Here is a 20862-nt window from a genome sequence, read left to right on the forward strand (position 1 = left end):
CCTTGTCAATATACGTTTATGTATCCAGGAACTCGATTTTATCAGTGGATCATCGAATAACCACTTTTATGCGAGTGTAGATAGAATTAGCCCGAGTTTAAAACTCCACCAGTCGTTCTTCGCCATATATCTAAATACCATAATATATAATACAATGCAATTCTTTATTAATGAATTCCGGCCCACATGGGGCAATATAGGAAATACATTACAAAGAGGTAGAGTGGCCAGAAGAATGATGAATGGACATGCATTAATACTAATATAAATTACAAACACATATATATGTCGTCCACGTCGCGGAAATATACCAGTGGTTTGGATGGTGACCGATCAAATAATTCGCGTTCCCATGCTTCCATCGAAGTGGATGCATAATTCATCCCGAGTCGTGATCCAATAGCAGTGCCATCAATTTGTACTTTTGCACCTGGTGACAGTCGATTATATAATCGCATGATCTTTCAACCCCGTATGTAAATGAAGAATCTGGACAGGCTGAGGAAGCCGTTTGAAAAATGGCGTTCTGAGCGAGGAATTCGGCAATGTTTTCACGGATTGTTGTGTTTTGGATGTAACGATTCGTATTGAGTGACACGGTAGGTTAAAGATGAATGTTTTCTGATGACGGTCGCATATAGTGTGCGCCGTGTCAGTTTGAATAAATGTGTTTTTTAGTCGATTGAAGTGAGATGGGGAGCCGTTTCGCTCGTGGCGTTGTTGCCAACCTTCAGCTCAACAGATTACACTTACCACTGTCATATCAAAAAAAAATGAAAGTCATATTTTCTATGCAAGCGCCTGTGGACTGGATAGCGTCTTTCAGGTTTGGGAGTCATGACACTTGTACGCGCGGGCGTCAGCACAGTTTCACTAGCTATATGTTCTGCAATGACCCTGCGAACACTTGGTGGAACACTCACAAGTGGTTTGTCCTAAATCTGAATGCTCGGCTGTTCAATCCCAATTGGTTTGTCTTCAATTGGACTGTTTGTCTGGGGACTTATGATCGGTTGGTTATCATGTTGAAATGGTTCAACAGATTCCTCACCAGTAGCTAGGATATGGTCAACATGCACATACCTCAATTTTCTGCCAATACGTATCAAGTATGTCAATGGCCTAAGTCGTTTCACCACAGACCCTATGATCCACTTTTCCTTCCCTCCCCGGAAGTTACGAACATGTACAGACTGGTTACGCGAGAATGTCCGTATTCGAAAACGGCCTTTGTAGTGATGCCTTTTCTGCGACTCCTTTTGAAGGCCAACTCGTTTTCTTAAATCGGGATTTTAACAATCTGAGTTTGGTACGAAGTTGCCTCTGCAGGAACAACTCTGCAGGCGAGACCCCTGTCACCGTATGGGGTGTTGCACGGTATACGATCAAAAAGTTGGCCAGTCTGTGCTTTACTGATAGAGACTTATCTCCGTCTTATACTTGTTTTAACAATGTTCGTTTAAAGATTTGGACACTGCGCTCAGCAGCCTCATTAGAAACTGGATGGTAGGGTGCCACCAATGTGTGTTTTACATCATTTTGCCTCATAAACGATTCAAACGATATGAACTGTGGTCCGTTGTCAATTACTATCTCCTCTGGGAGACAATATGATGCAAACAGTGAACGCAATACCTCGATGGTCTTTGTCGATGTAGTTGTTGTCATATCCACACACTCCAACCACTTTCAGTTACTATCAATAAGGACAAAGAAATTTTGCTGATCCTTCTCCGCAAAATCAATATGGAGTCGCTGCCATACACGTGTTGGCCAACTCCAGGAATGGAGTGGGCTGACACAGGGAGATTCCGTACCGACTGACACACACTACAAGCACTACCTTGCTGTTCGATTTCTTGATTGAATTGAGTCCTAGCCACCATAGGTAGCTCCGAGCTTACGCTTTCATCCTACATATACCTATGTGTTGATTGTGAAGATCTGCGAGTAATCGTTCTCTGTATGCGGGCGGAATGATAATACGGAGACCCCACACGATACACCCCTGCTCTGTTGACAACTGCTCTCGGCGTTGAAAGTAGGGTTGGACCTCAGCGTCTGCTACACTGTTGGGCCATCATCTCAGAGTGTAATCAAGCACGCGCGACATAATCGGATCTTTCCGTGTTGCTCGACTTATATCTTCGGCTACTACCGGAAGTTCATTTACATGCGAGAATTGAAAAATGTCCGCCTCTTCGGGCTCTACCTTTCCTTGAACCGGTAATCTCAAGAATGCGTCAGCATTGCCATGTTCTGTTGCCTTCCGGTATATGATATCATATTAGTATGCAGACAAAGTTAACACCCATCGTTGCATGCGGGCCGCTGCCAGCGTTGGTACCCAAGTTTTTGGTCCCAAGATGGTCGTCAAAGGCTTATGGTCCGTAACGAGTGTACATCTCCGACCATACAGATATTTGTGAAACTTTTTTCACACCAAATACAAGTGCTAAGGCCTCCTTTTCCAGTTGTGCATAGTTCTTTTCGCTGGGAGCCAGTGTACGCGAGGCAAATACAATTGGTCTTTCCTCGCCTATTGTCCATTATGTGCGATATAACAGCACCTAATCCGTAGGCAGATGCGTCACAGGCTAGTTTCAATGGTTTGTTCCCATCATAATGTACTAGCATAGTGTTCTCGGAAAGCCTTTCCTTACACGTCTGGAATGCTGTCTCACTTTCACAGGTCCATTTCCATGGCTGGTTTTTCTGTAAGAGTTCATGCATTGGTTGCAAGATGGCTGACACGCTGGGTAAGTATGACCCATAATAATTCAGCAACTCCAAAAATGACTTCAACTCTGTCCTATTGGTGTGGCTTTGTGCTTCCTTAATGGCATCTACCTTCGCCGACGTTGGGTGTGAACCTTCTCTGTTGGTCATGTGTCCCATGTACTCTACCTCTTTCTCCATAAACTTACATTTGTCAGCTCGTAAACGAATGTTATGATTTTCCAGGCGCTTCAACACTTCTTCCAATGTTGCGAGATGTTTCCCCTTGGTAGGAGCGGTAATCAGTATGTCACCAATCCAACACAGGACGTTATCCAAACCCTGTAAAATCTAGTCAATGACTGCTTGGAAAATGGCAGGAGCTGAGGACACTCCAAACGGCAACCTATGATATCGATACAACCCCAGATAGGTGTTGTTAGTCAGGTACTGTTCTGACTCACTGTTCAACAGTAGCTGTTGGTAAGCTTGTGACAGATCGAGTTTAGTAAACTGTTAGCCCCCTGCTTACTGTGCCAACATGTCGTCAACATTTGGTAGTGGGTACTGCTGCTCATCCAGACACTGATTGACAGTAACTCTGAAGTCACCACACAACCGTATAGACTTATCAGACTTTGGAACTATCACGATGGACGTTACCCAGTCACTGCGGTCTACTTTGTTGATAATCTCCTGTGATTCTAATCGGTTCAGTTCCTTCTCAAGAGACTCTCTAAGCGCGAATGGTACTGGCCGGGCTTTACAGAGTATCTGTTTTGCGTTTTGGTCTAAGTGTATCTGAGCATTAAAATGTTTGATTGTTCCCACATCCTTCTGGAACAAACGACTGTACTTTGACTTTAACACCTCCATTCCGACTGACGGACGACTGGTAGTTTCCTTTGAAGCTGACTGATCACTGAAAACTTCTTTCCAATTAAACTTGATAGTTTTCAACCAATTCCGGCCAAGCAAGGAAGGCTTGTCTCCCTTTGCTATGATCAAAGGTAAGTCACATGTCGATCTCCATACCTCACTGGTACATCAACTTTCCCCAACAACTCCACTTTGTATCCACTGTAAGTTTTCAACTGTACTGAAGTGGATTGTAAGGATAAATTATTCAAACAATTTTTGTACAGTTCCATAGATATGATACTAACAGCTGCCCCATTATCTAATTCCATCTTCACAGAGATCCTATCTAACTCCATATTGACTTGATACCCAGCTGTCGAGCCGCGTTTTGTTAAAGCATGGAATATTCCAAACATTCCTAAATCTAGGTTGCAGGCCCCTTCGGCCTCTTGTACATACTTTGCATTGACAGTTTTTTTCTTAGACAAACACGTCTTGGCGAGGTGTCCAGTTTTTAAACATGCATAACACTTGGCATCTTCGGATGTACACACATCTTATGGATGGTTTCCGCCACAACGATAACATGGGTTTTTTTTTAATTATTTGCATTGTCTGTTGTCGATTTCGACTCACCTGTCCTGGGTTTCTTACTAAAATCCCGTTTCTGTTTTTTGGGTCCTCTGAACACTTTCACTTTGTTTACCTGTCCCTGCGCATTCCCAGGTTTCATTTCCGCCGTGTTCCTCGCAGCGTATCCATAGCAACCGATATTTCGCAGGCCCTGTCCATAGTCAAATCTTTTTCAGCTAATTTTTTCTTTTAAATAAATTCACTGCGGAGCCCACAAACAAGCCTGTCCCTAAGCGCTTGTGTCAAAAAGTTTCCAAACTCGCACCGAGCTGCTAATTTTTTCAAGCCCACGACGTAGTCCGCTACACTTTCTCCATCCTTTTGACTTCTGTTGTGGAACTTAAACCTCTCCGCTATAATCTAAGGTTTTGGTATAAAATGTCCCTTGAGGGCTGTCACTATTTCATCGTATGACTTAGTACTAGGTAAATCCGGTATCATGATATTTCTTAACAGGCTGTAAGTCTGAGGTCCCATAACGGTTAGAAATACTGCTATCTTCTTATCCGTGATGTCGTTGGCGGCAAAATACTGCCCCATGCGCTCCACGTAGCACGTGAGGTTCTCCGACCCCTCGACAAATTCGCCAATTTAACCAACGTGTGCCATGTTGTTCACTGCAAATGGAAGTGCAGAAAACGCACTAAACATCTGTGAACACGTGGTATTCGTCTTCAACTATTCTCGTCGCTAGTTTGTAATATATCAGCCGAATTCTCGAACTGCTGATGCAGACCACCCAATTCCATCAATGGCTGCTCACGTTCTGCTTTTTATTCGGAACACTCATATAACAATAGACACAAGTTAGATAAAAGAAAAGGTGTTCCGGGAGGTACTAAAAAACATTAAAGGTGCTGACCTCCTCTTAACTGAATTCCAGTAGTTTAGAGGTAATACGAGCGCCCTAGGCGCGAGCCGAATTTATTTTGGCGCGTGGTCTGGGCATTAGTGTCAGGACATGTAAAAACGACAAAGATTCTAAGACAGTGCTTTAGTCAATAATATCCACTTATGTAATTCTATAGCTTATGGGCACAGTTTGACGCATAAGAAATACGATATTTTAATCTAAAAATTGTTCTGACTGTCTCCATCAATTGTAATTTCATTTAAACCTCCAGAAGTCTCGCGCACGTCTGATACCTCCAGGTTTAGGGTCAAGTGATGTCAGGTATTTCTGCCCAGTGTATATTTTGACTGAACCGTTATCACAGATTACCGCTCAGATTTGTAGTTCAAATGTTGAAATACGGTTGTAATTATACTCAACAGAAAAAAAAATGAAACATCTGATGTGTAATGAATATTACAAGTTAGTTGTAGGGATCGAATGTGAAGAATACCGTTATTAAATAGTGTTCGACTTATCCCTGGTATGACAGTTGATATTAGTATAAAATATTATGTGATTTAAGTTATTTGTAGAACGATTTCTCGCTGGTCATCTAGGTTGATGATTTAGGGGATGAACGCCCTTGCACGGCAAGAGTCATCTAGGTATACTCTGACTAACTGAAATGACGTCAGTGGGGAATGATTCATTGACATATGGTAACGCGTGTTTAGAGAAAATGTCCTCCGAAGTCTAGGTCATTGCCTTCAGTCACGTGACATACACGTACACCACATGAGAGTGTCACAAGCTCAGGGAAATGTCTGTGTTGTTTACCAAGAGATCTATTTCATTCCTACGTTGTCCACTCCGAAATATTCGGAACAGTTTTGCTGTACCATACTTTGTATTATTTATTTCCACATATAGAAATGTACGATGGCCGAATAGAGTCGGACATATCTGTATGGGTCATAGCTGTGTACGCCGAGAGTTCTATCTAAACCGGAGTCAATTTGGGCTGATGAACTCGTTGTATTGGTACATTTCATTTGTTGATCAGGTGGCAGATGAAAAATCAATATAAGTATATGTTTCATGACGTCATTGACAAACGGATCCCATCTTGGCCTCTAAAAGCTTATACTGGGTTCCTCCTCAATTACCTCCCTTTCGTTCACTCATGTCCCCTCCTCCCCAGTCCTTGCGTACGTTACACAGAGGACCGGTTGCGATTAATAATGTTGAGCTGTCCTCGAATAATAATAAGACTGATGGTGTCATGGTTGTGGCCTCCTCGTGAGGGGCTGTTCACGACTAATGCCGGTAATGTAAGACTAATGGTGTTACGGTTATGGCCTCGTGAGGGGCTGTCCACGACTAGTGCCGGTAATGCAAGACTAATGGTGTCATGGTTATGGCCTCCTCGTGAGGGGCTGTCCACGACAAATGACGGCAATATAAGACTGATGGTGTCATTTTATATTGTTGTGTATGTCAGATTTAAGAGTTAAATATATCTAACCAAACTTTTACCGTCGACTTTCTAAAGCAATGTTTTTATACATTACTAATTGCTTAATTGTAAATGAGTGTTTTGCTATGATGACGTCATATTGTTTTGACGCATTGAGCTATATTTTAACTATGTTTTGAATTATGCCGGCTGTGTTCTCCGCCATCTTGTAAAATGAAGTATGATATCATAGGTATGTATATTATAATCCTATATGCTGATGCATACGGAAGAAATGAAAATGTAATAATGTTCATGGCTGTGTACTCTATACCAAGTATGTTTCTTTCATATATACAAACCATGTCGTTATATGTTCATGTAACGTACATGTAGTGAGAATGAGCATTTATATTTTAATTAGATTGTATGATACATTGTGTTAATTATTTGATATATAACATAGTAACACAAATGAAGAAGGGAGACAACTTTATGACTCGTGCCCTGACCGGGCCTCGAACTCACGATCTACGGCACCCAATCGCCTAGCCAGAAATACCGGATGCATATACCGCTGCGTCACATCGGCGTTCTTAAAACGAACGTTTCAATTGCGCAGTCATGGTCGGCCCGATATTCTGTCATTTTGAATTACCTATTGTAGTTGTACTGTGATGAATATTTATAATATGTGTCCAATTCGCATCCATGTATGGTATCCATATCATCTAATAAACGACTTCCACACCAAAACATAACGGACGGGGAATGTCACATCATAATGGAACGGACGGAGGGACGGACGGGGAATGGCATATTATAATGGAACGGATGGACGGGGAATGTCACATCATAATGGAACGGACGGACGGGGAATATCACATCATAATGTAACGGACGGACGGGGAATGTCACATCATAATGGAACGGACAGACGGGGAATGGCACATCATGATGGAACGGACGAACGGGGAATGTCACATCATAATGGAAAGGACGGACGGGGAATGGTACATCATAATGGAACGGACGGACGGGAAATGATACATAATGGAACGGACGGACGGGGAATGTCACATCATAATGTAACGGACGGACGGGGAATGTCACATCATAATGGAACGGACGGACGGGGAATGGCACATCATAATGGAACGGACGGACGGGAAATGGTACATCATAATGGAACGGACGGACGGGAAATGGTACATCATAATGGAACGGACGGACGGGGAATGGTACATCATAATGGAAAGGACGGACGGGGAATGGTACATCATAATGGAACGGACGGACGGGAAATGATACATAATGGAACGGACGGACGGGGAATGGTACATCATAATGGAACGAACGGGGGATGTTACATCATGATGGAACGGACGGACTGGGAATGGCACTTCATACTGGAATGGACGGACGGGGAATGGTACATCATAATGGAACGGACGGACGGGGAATGATACATCATAATGGAACGGACTGACGGGGAATGGTACATCATAATGGAACGGACGGACGGAGAATGGTACATCATAATGGAACGGACGGACGGGAAATGATACATAATGGAACGGACGGACGGGGAATGGTACATCATAATATTACTGTCATTTATTTGGCGGCCGTATAACGCGTATTTCTTTCTAACAGCTCTTACTCATTTTAGTTTTAGTAAAAAAGAGTGTTACCTGTTATCAAGCAAGGCCAAGATAGTGAAGAGCTGGGTCATCGCTAGGGTTAGTATCTAGGTCGTATATATGTGCTTAGATATACGGGTGACCATACCTATTATCTGTCAATAACCGTCTATAGGTAAGAGTTGGGGTACCCGAAGTTCGAAATCAGTCGCACGTTTAGTGTGTTTAAAACAATTTATAAGTCGACAGAGGAAAATGGACTTACATTTAAGGGCAACATTGATTTATTTTTTATTGTCAATGTGTGGTGCGATTAGTGTCGCCACCTCGGGAACAAGTGACGGAACTACAAGCCTCCCTGTGTCCGTGGCAAACAAGAGTACTGTCGGAACCACTGTAGCTGTGGCCAGCCAGTCGACCACGAACCTTTCAGCATCCGGGATAAACCAAATCAACCATGGCACTGTAAATAATACATCAACTCCAGTTAACACAAACTTTTTTGATAATATCCAAAAATTCCTTCAAAATTCTCAGGTTGCCAATCTTATTCAGAAACAAATCGGAGATTTCATTAAATCTAACAATGTGTCGTTTCCTATCTCTATCATGACCCCTGAAAATCTACAGAAAGTCCTCCAGTTACTAGGACCAGGTTCTGGCTCCACCAACCTACAAGGACTTTCTCAATATGCGGGATTGCTCGGGGACATCTCAAACGAAATCCGGAATGTCACTGAGGAATTGGAACAAAACATTGGTCCTCAGTGCTACAGCCACTTACAATTTCTTGTCTCGGAACTCATGAAAAGGGAACAATGGGCGATAAAAAGTAAGTTATGTCTCAAAACATGGTTTATACTATTGCTATTACTATCATGTAATATACCAATCAGTAGCTTACATGTACCCTACTTACTGTTGTAGTAAAGATAATACGATAGGAAACATTAGTCAGTATCAATGACGGTACTAACTGTTGTAGTAAAGATAGTACGATAGGAAACATTAGTCGGTATCAATGACGGTACTAACCGTTGTAGTAAAGATAGTACGATATGAAACATTAGTCGGTATTAATCATAGTTCGTCATTGCTGAAATCAGTTGAAAAATGTTGGACAAAAGAGAGAAAATCAATCAGACTGTTTATCACTGTCGTCATCTGTACATCAACCATATAGCTGTTTCCGTCTATCGTCATCTTAACATCATCCATATAGCTGTTTATCACTGTCGTCATCTGTATATCAACCATATAGTTTATCACTGTCGTCATTTGTATATCAACCATATAGCTGTTTATCGCTGTCGTCATCTGTATATCAACCATATAGCTGTTTATCACTGTCGTCATCTGTATATCAACCATATAGTTTATCACTGTCGTCATTTGTATATCAACCATATAGCTGTTTATCGCTGTCGTCATCTGTATATCAACCATATAGCTGTTTATCGCTGTCGTCATCTGTATATCAACCTTATAGCTGTTTATCACTGTCGTCATCTGTATATCAACCACATAGCTGTTTATCACTGTCGTCATCTGTATATCAACCATATAGCTGTTTATCACTGTGGTCATCTATATATCAACCACATAGCTGTTTATCACTGTCGTCATCTATATATCAACCATATAGCTGTTACTCACTGTCGTCATCTGTATATCAACCATATAGCTGTTACTCACTGTCGTCATCTGTATATCAACCATATAGCTGTTTATCACTGTCGTCATCTGTATATCAACCACATAGCTGTTTATCACTGTCGTCATCTGTATATCAACCATATAGCTGTTTATCACTGTGGTCATCTGTATATCAACCATATAGCTGTTTATCACTGTCGTCATCTATACATCAACCATATATCTGTTTATCACTGTGGTCATCTGTATATCAACCATATAGCTGTTTATCACTGTGGTCATCTATATATCAACCATATAGCTGTTTATCACTGTGGTCATCTATATATCAACCATATAGCTGTTTATCACTGTCGTCATCTGTATATCAACCATATAGCTGTTTATCACTGTCGTCATCTGTATATCAACCATATAGCTGTTTATCACTGTGGTCATCTGTATATCAACCATATAGCTGTTTATCACTGTGGTCATCTATATATCAACCATATAGCTGTTTATCACTGTCGTCATCTGTATATCAACCATATAGCTGTTTATCACTGTCGTTATTTATATATCATCCATATAGCTGTTTATCACTGTCGTCATCTGTACATCAACCATATAGCTGTTTATCACTGTCGTCATCTGTATATCAACCATATAGCTGTTTATCACTGTCGTCATCTGTACATCAACCATATAGCTGTTTATCACTGTCGTCATCTATATATCAACCATATAGCTGTTTATCACTGTCGTCATCTGTACATCAACCATATAGCTGTTTATCACTGTCGTCATCTGTATATCAACCATATAGCTGTTTATCACTGTCGTCATCTGTATATCAACCATATAGCTGTTTATCACTGTCGTCATCTGTATATCAACCATATAGCTGTTTATCACTGTCGTCATCTGTATATCAACCATATAGCTGTTTATCACTGTCGTCATTTGGATATCAACCACATAGCTGTTTATCACTGTCGTCATCTGTACATCAACCATATAGCTGTTTATCACTGTCGTCATCTGTATATCAACCACATAGCTGTTTATCACTGTCGTCATCTGTATATCAACCATATAGCTGTTTATCGCTGTCGTCATCTGTACATCAACCATATAGCTGTTTATCACTGTCGTCATCTGTGTATCAACCATATAACTGTTTATCACTGTCGTCATCTGTATATCAACCATATAGCTGTTTATCCCTGTCGTCATCTGTACATCAACCATATAGCTGTTTATCACTGTCGTCATCTATATATCAACCATATAGTTGTTTATCACTGTCGTCATCTGTATATCATCCATATAGCTGTTTATCACTGTCGTCAACTGTATATCATCCATATAGCTGTTTATCATTGTCGTCAACTGTATATCAACCATATAGCTGTTTATCACTGTCGTCATCTGTATATCAACCATATAGCTGTTTATCACTGTCGTCATCTGTACATCAACCATATAGTTGTTTATCATTGTCGTCATCTATATATCATCCATATAGCTGTTTACATGTATCACTGTCGTCATCTGTATATCAACCATATAGTTGTTTATCACTGTCGTCATCTGTATATCAACCATATAGCTGTTTATCCCTGTCGTCATCTGTACATCAACCGTATGGCTGTTTATCACTGTCGTCATCTTAACATCATCCATATAGCTGTTTATCCCTGTCGTCATCTATATATCAACCATATAGTTGTTTATCACTGTCGGCATCTGTACATCAACCATATAGCTGTTTATCACTGTCGTCATCTGTATATCAACCATATAGCTGTTTATCACTGTCGTCATCTGTATATCAACCATATAGCTGTTTATCACTGTCGTCATCTGTATATCAACCATATAGCTGTTTATCACTGTCGTCATCTGTATAACATCCATATTGCTGTTTATCACTGTCGTCATCTGTATATCAACCATATAGCTGTTTATCACTGTCGTCATCTGCATATCATCCATATTGCTGTTTATCACTGTCGTCATCTGTATATCATCGATATAGCTGTTTATCACTGTCGTCAACTGTATATCATCCATATAGCTGTTTACATGTATCACTGTCGTCATCTGTATATCAACCATATAGCTGTTTATCATTGTCGTCATCTGTACATCAACCATATTGCTGTTTATCACTGTCGTCATCTGTATATCAACCATATAGCTGTTTATCACTGTCGTCATCTGTACATCAACCATATTGCTGTTTATCACTGTCGTCATCTGTATATCAACCATATAGCTGTTTATCACTGTGGTTATCTGTATATCAACCATATAGCTGTTTATCACTGTCGTCATCTGTATATCAACCATATAGCTGTTTATCATTGTCGTCATCTGTATATCAACCATATAGCTGTTTATCGCTGTCGTCATCTGTATATCAACCATATAGCTGTTTATCACTGTAGTCATCTGTATATCAACCATATAGCCGTTTATCACCGTCGTCATCTGTGCATCAACCATATAGCTGTTTATCACTGTCGTCATCTGCATATCAACCATATAGCTGTTTATCACTGTCGTCAACTGTATATCATCCATATAGCTGTTTATCACTGTCGTCATCTGTATATCAACCATATAGTTGTTTATCACTGTCGTCATCTGTATATCATCCATATAGCTGTTTATCACTGTCGTCAACTGTATATCATCCATATAGCTGTTTATCATTGTCGTCATCTATACATCAACCATATATCTGTTTATCACTGTCGTCATCTGTATATCAACCATATAGCTGTTTATCACTGTCGTCAACTGTATATCAACCATATAGCTGTTTATCACTGTCGTCATCTGTATATCAACCATATAGCTGTTTATCACTGTCGTCATCTGTACATCAACCATATAGTTGTTTATCATTGTCGTCATCTATATATCATCCACATAGCTGTTTACATGTATCACTGTCGTCATCTGTATATCAACCATATAGTTGTTTATCACTGTCGTCATCTGTATATCAACCATATAGCTGTTTATCCCTGTCGTCATCTGTACATCAACCGTATGGCTGTTTATCACTGTCGTCATCTTAACATCATCCATATAGCTGTTTATCCCTGTCGTCATCTATATATCAACCATATAGTTGTTTATCACTGTCGGCATCTGTACATCAACCATATAGCTGTTTATCACTGTCGTCATCTGTATATCAACCATATAGCTGTTTATCACTGTCGTCATCTGTATATCAACCATATAGCTGTTTATCACTGTCGTCATCTGTATATCAACCATATAGCTGTTTATCACTGTCGTCATCTGTATAACATCCATATTGCTGTTTATCACTGTCGTCATCTGTATATCAACCATATAGCTGTTTATCACTGTCGTCATCTGCATATCATCCATATTGCTGTTTATCACTGTCGTCATCTGTATATCATCGATATAGCTGTTTATCACTGTCGTCAACTGTATATCATCCATATAGCTGTTTACATGTATCACTGTCGTCATCTGTATATCAACCATATAGCTGTTTATCATTGTCGTCATCTGTACATCAACCATATAGCTGTTTATCACTGTCGTCATCTGTATATCAACCATATAGCTGTTTATCACTGTCGTCATCTGTACATCAACCATATAGCTGTTTATCACTGTCGTCATCTGTATATCAACCATATAGCTGTTTATCACTGTGGTCATCTGTATATCAACCATATAGCTGTTTATCACTGTCGTCATCTGTATATCAACCATATAGCTGTTTATCATTGTCGTCATCTGTATATCAACCATATAGCTGTTTATCGCTGTCGTCATCTGTATATCAACCATATAGCTGTTTATCACTGTAGTCATCTGTATATCAACCATATAGCTGTTTATCACCGTCGTCATCTGTGCATCAACCATATAGCTCGTTTATCACTGTCGTCATCTGCATATCAACCATATAGCTGTTTATCACTGTCGTCAACTGTATATCATCCATATAGCTGTTTATCACTGTCGTCATCTGTATATCAACCATATAGCTGTTTATCACTGTCGTCAACTGTATATCAACCATATAGCTGTTTATCACTGTCGTCATCTGTATATCAACCATATAGCTGTTTATCACTGTCGTCATCTGTACATCAACCATATAGCTGTTTATCACTGTCGTCATCTGTATATCAACCATATAGCTGTTTATCACTGTCGTCATCTGTACATCAACCATATAGCTGTTTATCAATGTCGGCATCTGTATATCAACCATATAGCTGTTTATCATTGTCGTCATCTGTATATCAACCATATAGCTGTTTATCACTGTCGTCATCTGTATATCAACCATATAGCTGTTTATCACTGTCGTCATCTGTATATCAACCATATAGCTGTTTATCACTGTCGTCATCTGTACATCATCCATATAGCTGTTTATCAATGTCGGCATCTGTATATCAACCATATAGCTGTTTATCATTGTCGTCATCTGCATATCAACCATATAGCTGTTTATCACTGTAGTCATCTATATATCAACCATATAGCTGTTACTCACTGTCGTCATCTGTATATCAACCATATAGCTGTTTATCATTGTCGTCATCTGTATATCAACCATATAGCTGTTTATCACTGTCGTCATCTGTATATCAACCATATAGCTGTTTATCAATGTCGGCATCTGTATATCAACCGTATAGCTGTTTATCACTGTCGTCATCTGTATATCAACCATATAGCTGTTACTCACTGTCGTCATCTGTATATCAACCATATAGCTGTTTATCACTGTCGTCATCTGTATATCAACCATATAGCTGTTTATCAATGTCGGCATCTGTATATCAACCGTATAGCTGTTTATCAATGTCGGCATCTATATATCAACCATATAGCTGTTTATCACTGTCGTCATCTGTATATCAACCATATAGCTGTTTATCACTGTAGTCATCTGTATATCAACCATATAGCTGTTTATCACTGTAGTCATCTATATATCAACCATATAGCTGTTTATCATTGTCGTCATCTGTACATCAACCATATAGCTGTTTATCATTGTCGTCATCTGTATATCAACCATATAAATGTTTATCACTGTCGTCATCTGTATATCAACCATATAGCCGTTTCCCGTGGTTTTCTAATTGTTTGTTTGATTACAGTGATAGATGCGACAGGCAAGATTCCGTCCGGATTGCTGGAAGGAAACATGGTTTGGCCAGGTTCCTATGATGAATGCCTAAATGTGAATGTTGCCGGGAAGTTTGATGGGCAATACTGTACAGCTACTCTTTCCCTCGCATCAAGTTTGGTAAAGTGTACCGTTCAACTCACTGTTGACCTTGAGAATAATTTCTCAGTAAAGAAATAAATCAATTTAGAAATAATACTCTCCGTCAGGAAACACATCCATACCCAAGAAATATACAAACGTGTTTAATGACCTAATCATAATAATATTTCCAACCAGGTTAAACCGAATAATGTTCCAGACATAACCCACACCAGCCTCTCAATCGTCCCTATACACATTACCCAGACCAGCCTTCCAATCGTCCCTGTAACAAATTACCCAGACCAGCCTTCCAATCGTCCCTATACACATTACCCAGACCAGCCTTCCAATGGTCCCTATACACATTACCCAGACCAGCCTTCCAATCGTCCCTATACACATTACCCAGACCAGCCTTCCAATCGTACCTATACACATTACCCAGACCAGCCTTAAAATTGTCCCTATACACATTACCCAGACCAGCCTTCAAATCGTCCCTGTACACATTATACAGACCAGCCTTCTAATCGTCCCTATACACATTACCAAGACCAGCCTTCCAATCGTACCTATACACATTACCCAGACCAGCCTTAAAATTGTCCCTATACACATTACCCAGACCAGCCTTCAAATCGTCCCTGTACACATTATACAGACCAGCCTTCTAATCGTCCCTATACACATTACCCAGACCAGCCTTCTAATCGTCCCTATACACATTACCCAGACCAGCCTTTCAATCGTCCCTATACATATTACCAAGACCAGCTTTCCAATCATCCCTTTACACATTACCCAGACCAGCCTTCTAATCGTCCCTATACACATTACCCAGACCAGCCTTTCAATCGTCCCTATACATATTACCAAGACCAGCTTTCCAATCATCCCTTTACACATTACCCAGACCAGCCTTCCAATCGTCACTATACACATTATCCAGACCAGCCTTCCAATCGTCACTATACACATTACTCGGACCAGCCTTCCAATCGTCACTATACACATTACTCGGACCAGCCTTCCAATCGTCCCTATACACATTACCCAGACCAGCCTTCCAATCGTCCCTGTACACATTACCCAGACCAGCCTTTCAATCGTCCCTATACATATTACCAAGACCAGCTTTCCAATCATCCCTATACACATTACCCAGACCAGCCTTCCAATCGTCCCTATACACATTACTCGGACCAGCCTTCCAATCGTCCCTGTACACATTACCCAGACCAGTCTTCCAATCGTTCCTTTACACATTATACAGACCAGCCTTACAGTCGTCCCTTTACACATTACCCAGACCAGCCTTCCAATCATCCCTATACACATTACCTATACCAGCCTTCTAATCGTCCATGTACACATTACCCGGACCAGCCTTCCAATCGTCCTTATACACATTACCCAGACCAGCGGGCTGAAGTTAGTAGCGGCGGATTTGGGATTCAGTTACATACATGTTCAATTGGTATTTTTCCTTTTAATATATGATTGGAGATTCGAATTACAGCAGATTAGTTTAACAATATTATCCTATTTGTTGCATAAATATAAGAACCAAGAGTATTTTACTGATAGAATTTTTAAATTCGTATACATGTTTGCAATCCAATCAAACCTTCAGCTATATCTTTATATATCTGCACCATAGAATACTGGCGAAGAAACATAGAACTTCGTCTACTTGCAAAGAGACGATAAACCTCCCACAAGAAAGAAACTCCTGGCAGCAGATTCGAACTAGAATCCCATTATTGTTGATTGAATTACAAAGTATTTGTATCATTGAAATATCCGCAAATTACCATTTTCGTAATTTGTGATAAAATACGTCAATTGAACATCAAGAACTGAATTCATAATACGCTGATGACAGCAAATTCGTGATTCGAATCACAAAATCAAAATGTAAAATCGAATCTCCAACCATAGTTTATCAGAAAAATACCAATGAAACATAAGTAATTGAATCCCCAATCTGCTGCTGGCAGCGGATTTGTTATTTGAATCCAATCGTCAAAATGTCAATAAAAAGAAATATCATTTAGGCATAAACAAACTGAATCCCCAATCCGTTGCGGATTCGTTATTCGAATCCCCAATAACGAACAACGAATCCGCTGCTAACTTCAGCCAGGAAGGCTAGCCAATCGTCCCTATACAGTGTGTTTTCCTAGTAGCTATGGAGTATGTGTTATTTCTATTGCTGCTATTTTTATTTGTAAAAGACAATGGTATGTAATTTCTCATCGAACAGGGATCCATTTTTCCGATGGCAGCGATGATAGACTTACGTATGGGTGTGTGTATGCCGGATAGCTGTACCGCACAGGAAACCAAAACCGTATTGAATACTCGTAAGTTTTTTCTGTCTTATTAAATATTTGGCGTTATTACTCCTATCATGAATTATGTAATATTCGCGGTATGAAATGTAGTTTGTGGATATTTCATCTTGAATACATTTTTGCCAGTGAAATATATAGAGTTTACACAACGAGTGGTTGTTGGATATGGAATTTATGAAAAAATAACGAGTGTGAAATAAATTCCTTATCCAAAAATCACGAGTCGTGTAATCTGTTTCTACCACAATAACATCGGCTTGAATCAAAGGGAATCGTGGTCAAGTCTAATTTCGTATATAAGTAAGGTGTACGGGTAACGGCCGGGACCCGGTGATGTGACGCCATTCGATTATTGATGACGTCAATAACAATTGCATATCGGGTCAAAGTTCGATTTCTTGACCAATCAAAAATTCGGAAGGTCATATTCCACTCGTGGTATATAACATATATTTATCCAACAGTCGGCACATTTATACAATGGCAATGGTACAATATCAAAAATACCATCATTATACACATGTCTATCAAAAAAGCATCTTATTCTTCATGATCTTGAACAATTTGGACAGTTAATATAGTTTTCAATATATTCAATAATTTATAAATGTCTTTTCTATACTTTTTTTAATCAAACTGACCTGGTATTGTATGTTTAAGTTTTTGGTTTGCTGCCTCTGGGTGAGAACAAGCTCCAAGCTTCTAAAATCCAATGTTCCGAGCGTGCAGAGTACGACGATTTGGCAATAGGAGGACTGTAAGTGACGTCAGATCATATATTTACATGTAGACAACTTTCACCTCTATTTACATGTATACAACATTCACCTCTATTGACACGTAGACAACATTCACCTCATATTTACATGTATACAACATTCATCTCATATTGGCACGTAGACAACATTCACCTCCATTGATACGTAGTCAACATTATCTCATATTTACATGTATACAACATGCACCTCTATTGAAACGTAGACAACATTCACCTCTATTGACACGTATACAACATTGCCCTCTATTGACACATAGACAACACTAACCCATATTTACACGTAGACAACATTCCCCTCTATTGACACGTAGACAACATTCCCCTCTATTTACACGTAGACAACATTCACCTCTATTTACACGTAGACAACATTCCCCTCTATTTACACGTAGACCATATTCCCCTCTATTGACACGCAGACAACATTCCCCTCTATTTACACGTAGACAACATTTACCTCTATTTACACGTAGACAACATTCCCCTCTATTTACACATAGACAACATTCCCCTCTATTTACACGTAGACAACATTCCCCTCTATTTACACGTAGACCATATTCCCCTCTATTTATACGCAGACAACATTCCCCTCTATTTACACGCAGACAACATTCCCCTCTATTTACACGTAGACAACATTCACCTCTATTTACACGTAGACAACATTCACCTCTATTTACACATAGACAACATTCCCCTCTATTTACATGTACACAACATTCACCTCTATTGACACGTAGACAACATTCCCCTCTATTTACACGTAGACAACATTCCCCTCTATTTACACGTAGACAACATTCCCCTCTATTTACACGTAGACAACATTCCCCTCTATTTACACGCAGACAACATTCCCCTCTATTTACACGCAGACAACATTCCCCTCTATTGACACGCAGACAACATTCCCCTCTATTGACACGCAGACAACATTCCCCTCTATTTACACGTAGACAACATTCACCTCTATTTACACGTAGACAACATTCCCCTCTATTTACACGTAGACAACATTCCCCTCTATTTACACGTAGACAACATTCCCCTGTATTTACACGCAGACAACATTCCCCTCTATTGACATGCAGACAACATTCCCCTGTATTTACATGCAGACAACATTCCCTCTATTGACACGTAGACAACATTCCCCTCTATTGACACGTAGACAACATTCCCCTCTATTGACACGTAGACAACATTCCCCTCTATTTACACGTAGACAACATTCACCTCTATTTACACGTAGACAACATTCCCCACTATTTACACGCAGACAACATTCCCCTCTATTTACACGTAGAAAAATGTTTTTGCCGAAATGTCACTATGGGATACAGTACAGATTGTTTGGGACTGTCGAGATATAGTTGACGACGGGAGGCGACCATTTGAGTAAGCAGTGAAGAATGTCCAAAAATCAATACTTAAAGAATAAAGAATAATTTAACGTATTCAAAAAATAATTGCAATATAACTTGTTGGTATCTTACAATTAATTTAATCAATTATTCAATTTGTTAAAATTCTTTGCGTGTTTTCGGCGGATGGACGCGAATTCTTTCCGATACGTATTTCCTGTTTGTCCGATATGCTCGTGACGTGTAGCACATGTAATGCAGTAAATTTATTTTTTTTTTTTTTTTTTTTGCAAGTTAGATCAAAATTTAGTTTGATAATTTTGCCGTTTTTCAATTCACATCGTTTGTCACTGCATGCCGACACCGTATATTCCTGCTCTTTTGTAGTGTCATTTTTTTCTTTGGGTTTTCGGGTTGTCGCTTTTTTTAGAGAATATCTTATATCTGTACTAAATTACGCATCTTTTGGCTTTTATGTAGGAGTGGGATCGATTCTTTCGCTACTTTCACCATGTTGTTGTGACGTGGATTGTGTGTCAGAACAAATGGTATGATGTTTTTCCTCTGTCAATGTGACGTTAGCCGTTCTTAATTCATCGACTGCTGCAGCTTTGGCTCGTTCAATACCCTTCGTTATGAACATGGAAGGATAATGTTGTTTCACCAAAATGGATTTCAGTTCATCAAGCTTCTCTTTCCGATAACTATGTCATTTGCCGGATTTCTGTACAAAGACATCTAGAAAGGCTAATTCCGTGTCGCTGTATTCCATGGTGAATTGAATAAATGGATTGATGTTATTCAATGTGTTTTCGAAAATGATAAGTCATCTTTCGACTTGGTCCATTTAATGAAACAATCATCCAGATACCTTTTTAACACGCCCGTATATATTTACTAAACGATTCACAAAAGATTTGCGTGGATTTATTATTTAGTTGTTTTTCCAAATACTCCATCACAAGGTTTGCATATGTTGGTCTACTTTCGTTCCCATTGCGGTTCCGAGTATTTGCAAGAAACATTTTCTTCCATCGAAGTAGAATGAATTATTTTGTAGTATGATTTTTAAAGATTCGACGATGAAGTCTACGTTGAAGCTGGGGTGTATTGCCTGTGGATGTTTATTTATCCAGAAGCGTATAGCTTCAATGCCAGCTTTATGCGGAATATTCGTATACAAACTGGTGACATCAAAGCTTACAAGTAGGTCTTCTTCATCCACCTCTGCTGGCAACTGTGTAATAAAGTCTATATCATCCCTTATGTAACTCGTAATGATT

At 39.7% G+C, this 20862-nt stretch overlaps 1 protein-coding gene across 1 annotated transcript in view; it reads left to right on the forward strand.

Moving 5' to 3' along the window:
• The first annotated feature begins 8363 nt into the window (after positions 1 to 8363).
• Positions 8364 to 20862, forward strand: part of LOC117323210 (nose resistant to fluoxetine protein 6-like) — a 37880-nt gene continuing 25381 nt past the window's right edge. The window contains exons 1-4 of the mRNA XM_033878271.1: positions 8364 to 8978; positions 14965 to 15113; positions 17344 to 17443; positions 18095 to 18191. Of these exons, the coding sequence (XP_033734162.1) occupies positions 8402 to 8978; positions 14965 to 15113; positions 17344 to 17443; positions 18095 to 18191 (923 nt within the window). The 5' untranslated portion in view covers positions 8364 to 8401. The remainder of the gene's footprint in view (positions 8979 to 14964; positions 15114 to 17343; positions 17444 to 18094; positions 18192 to 20862) is intronic.

This window comes from Pecten maximus, chromosome 1 (genome assembly GCF_902652985.1).
Source record: "Pecten maximus chromosome 1, xPecMax1.1, whole genome shotgun sequence".
NCBI lineage: Eukaryota > Metazoa > Mollusca > Bivalvia > Pectinida > Pectinidae > Pecten > Pecten maximus.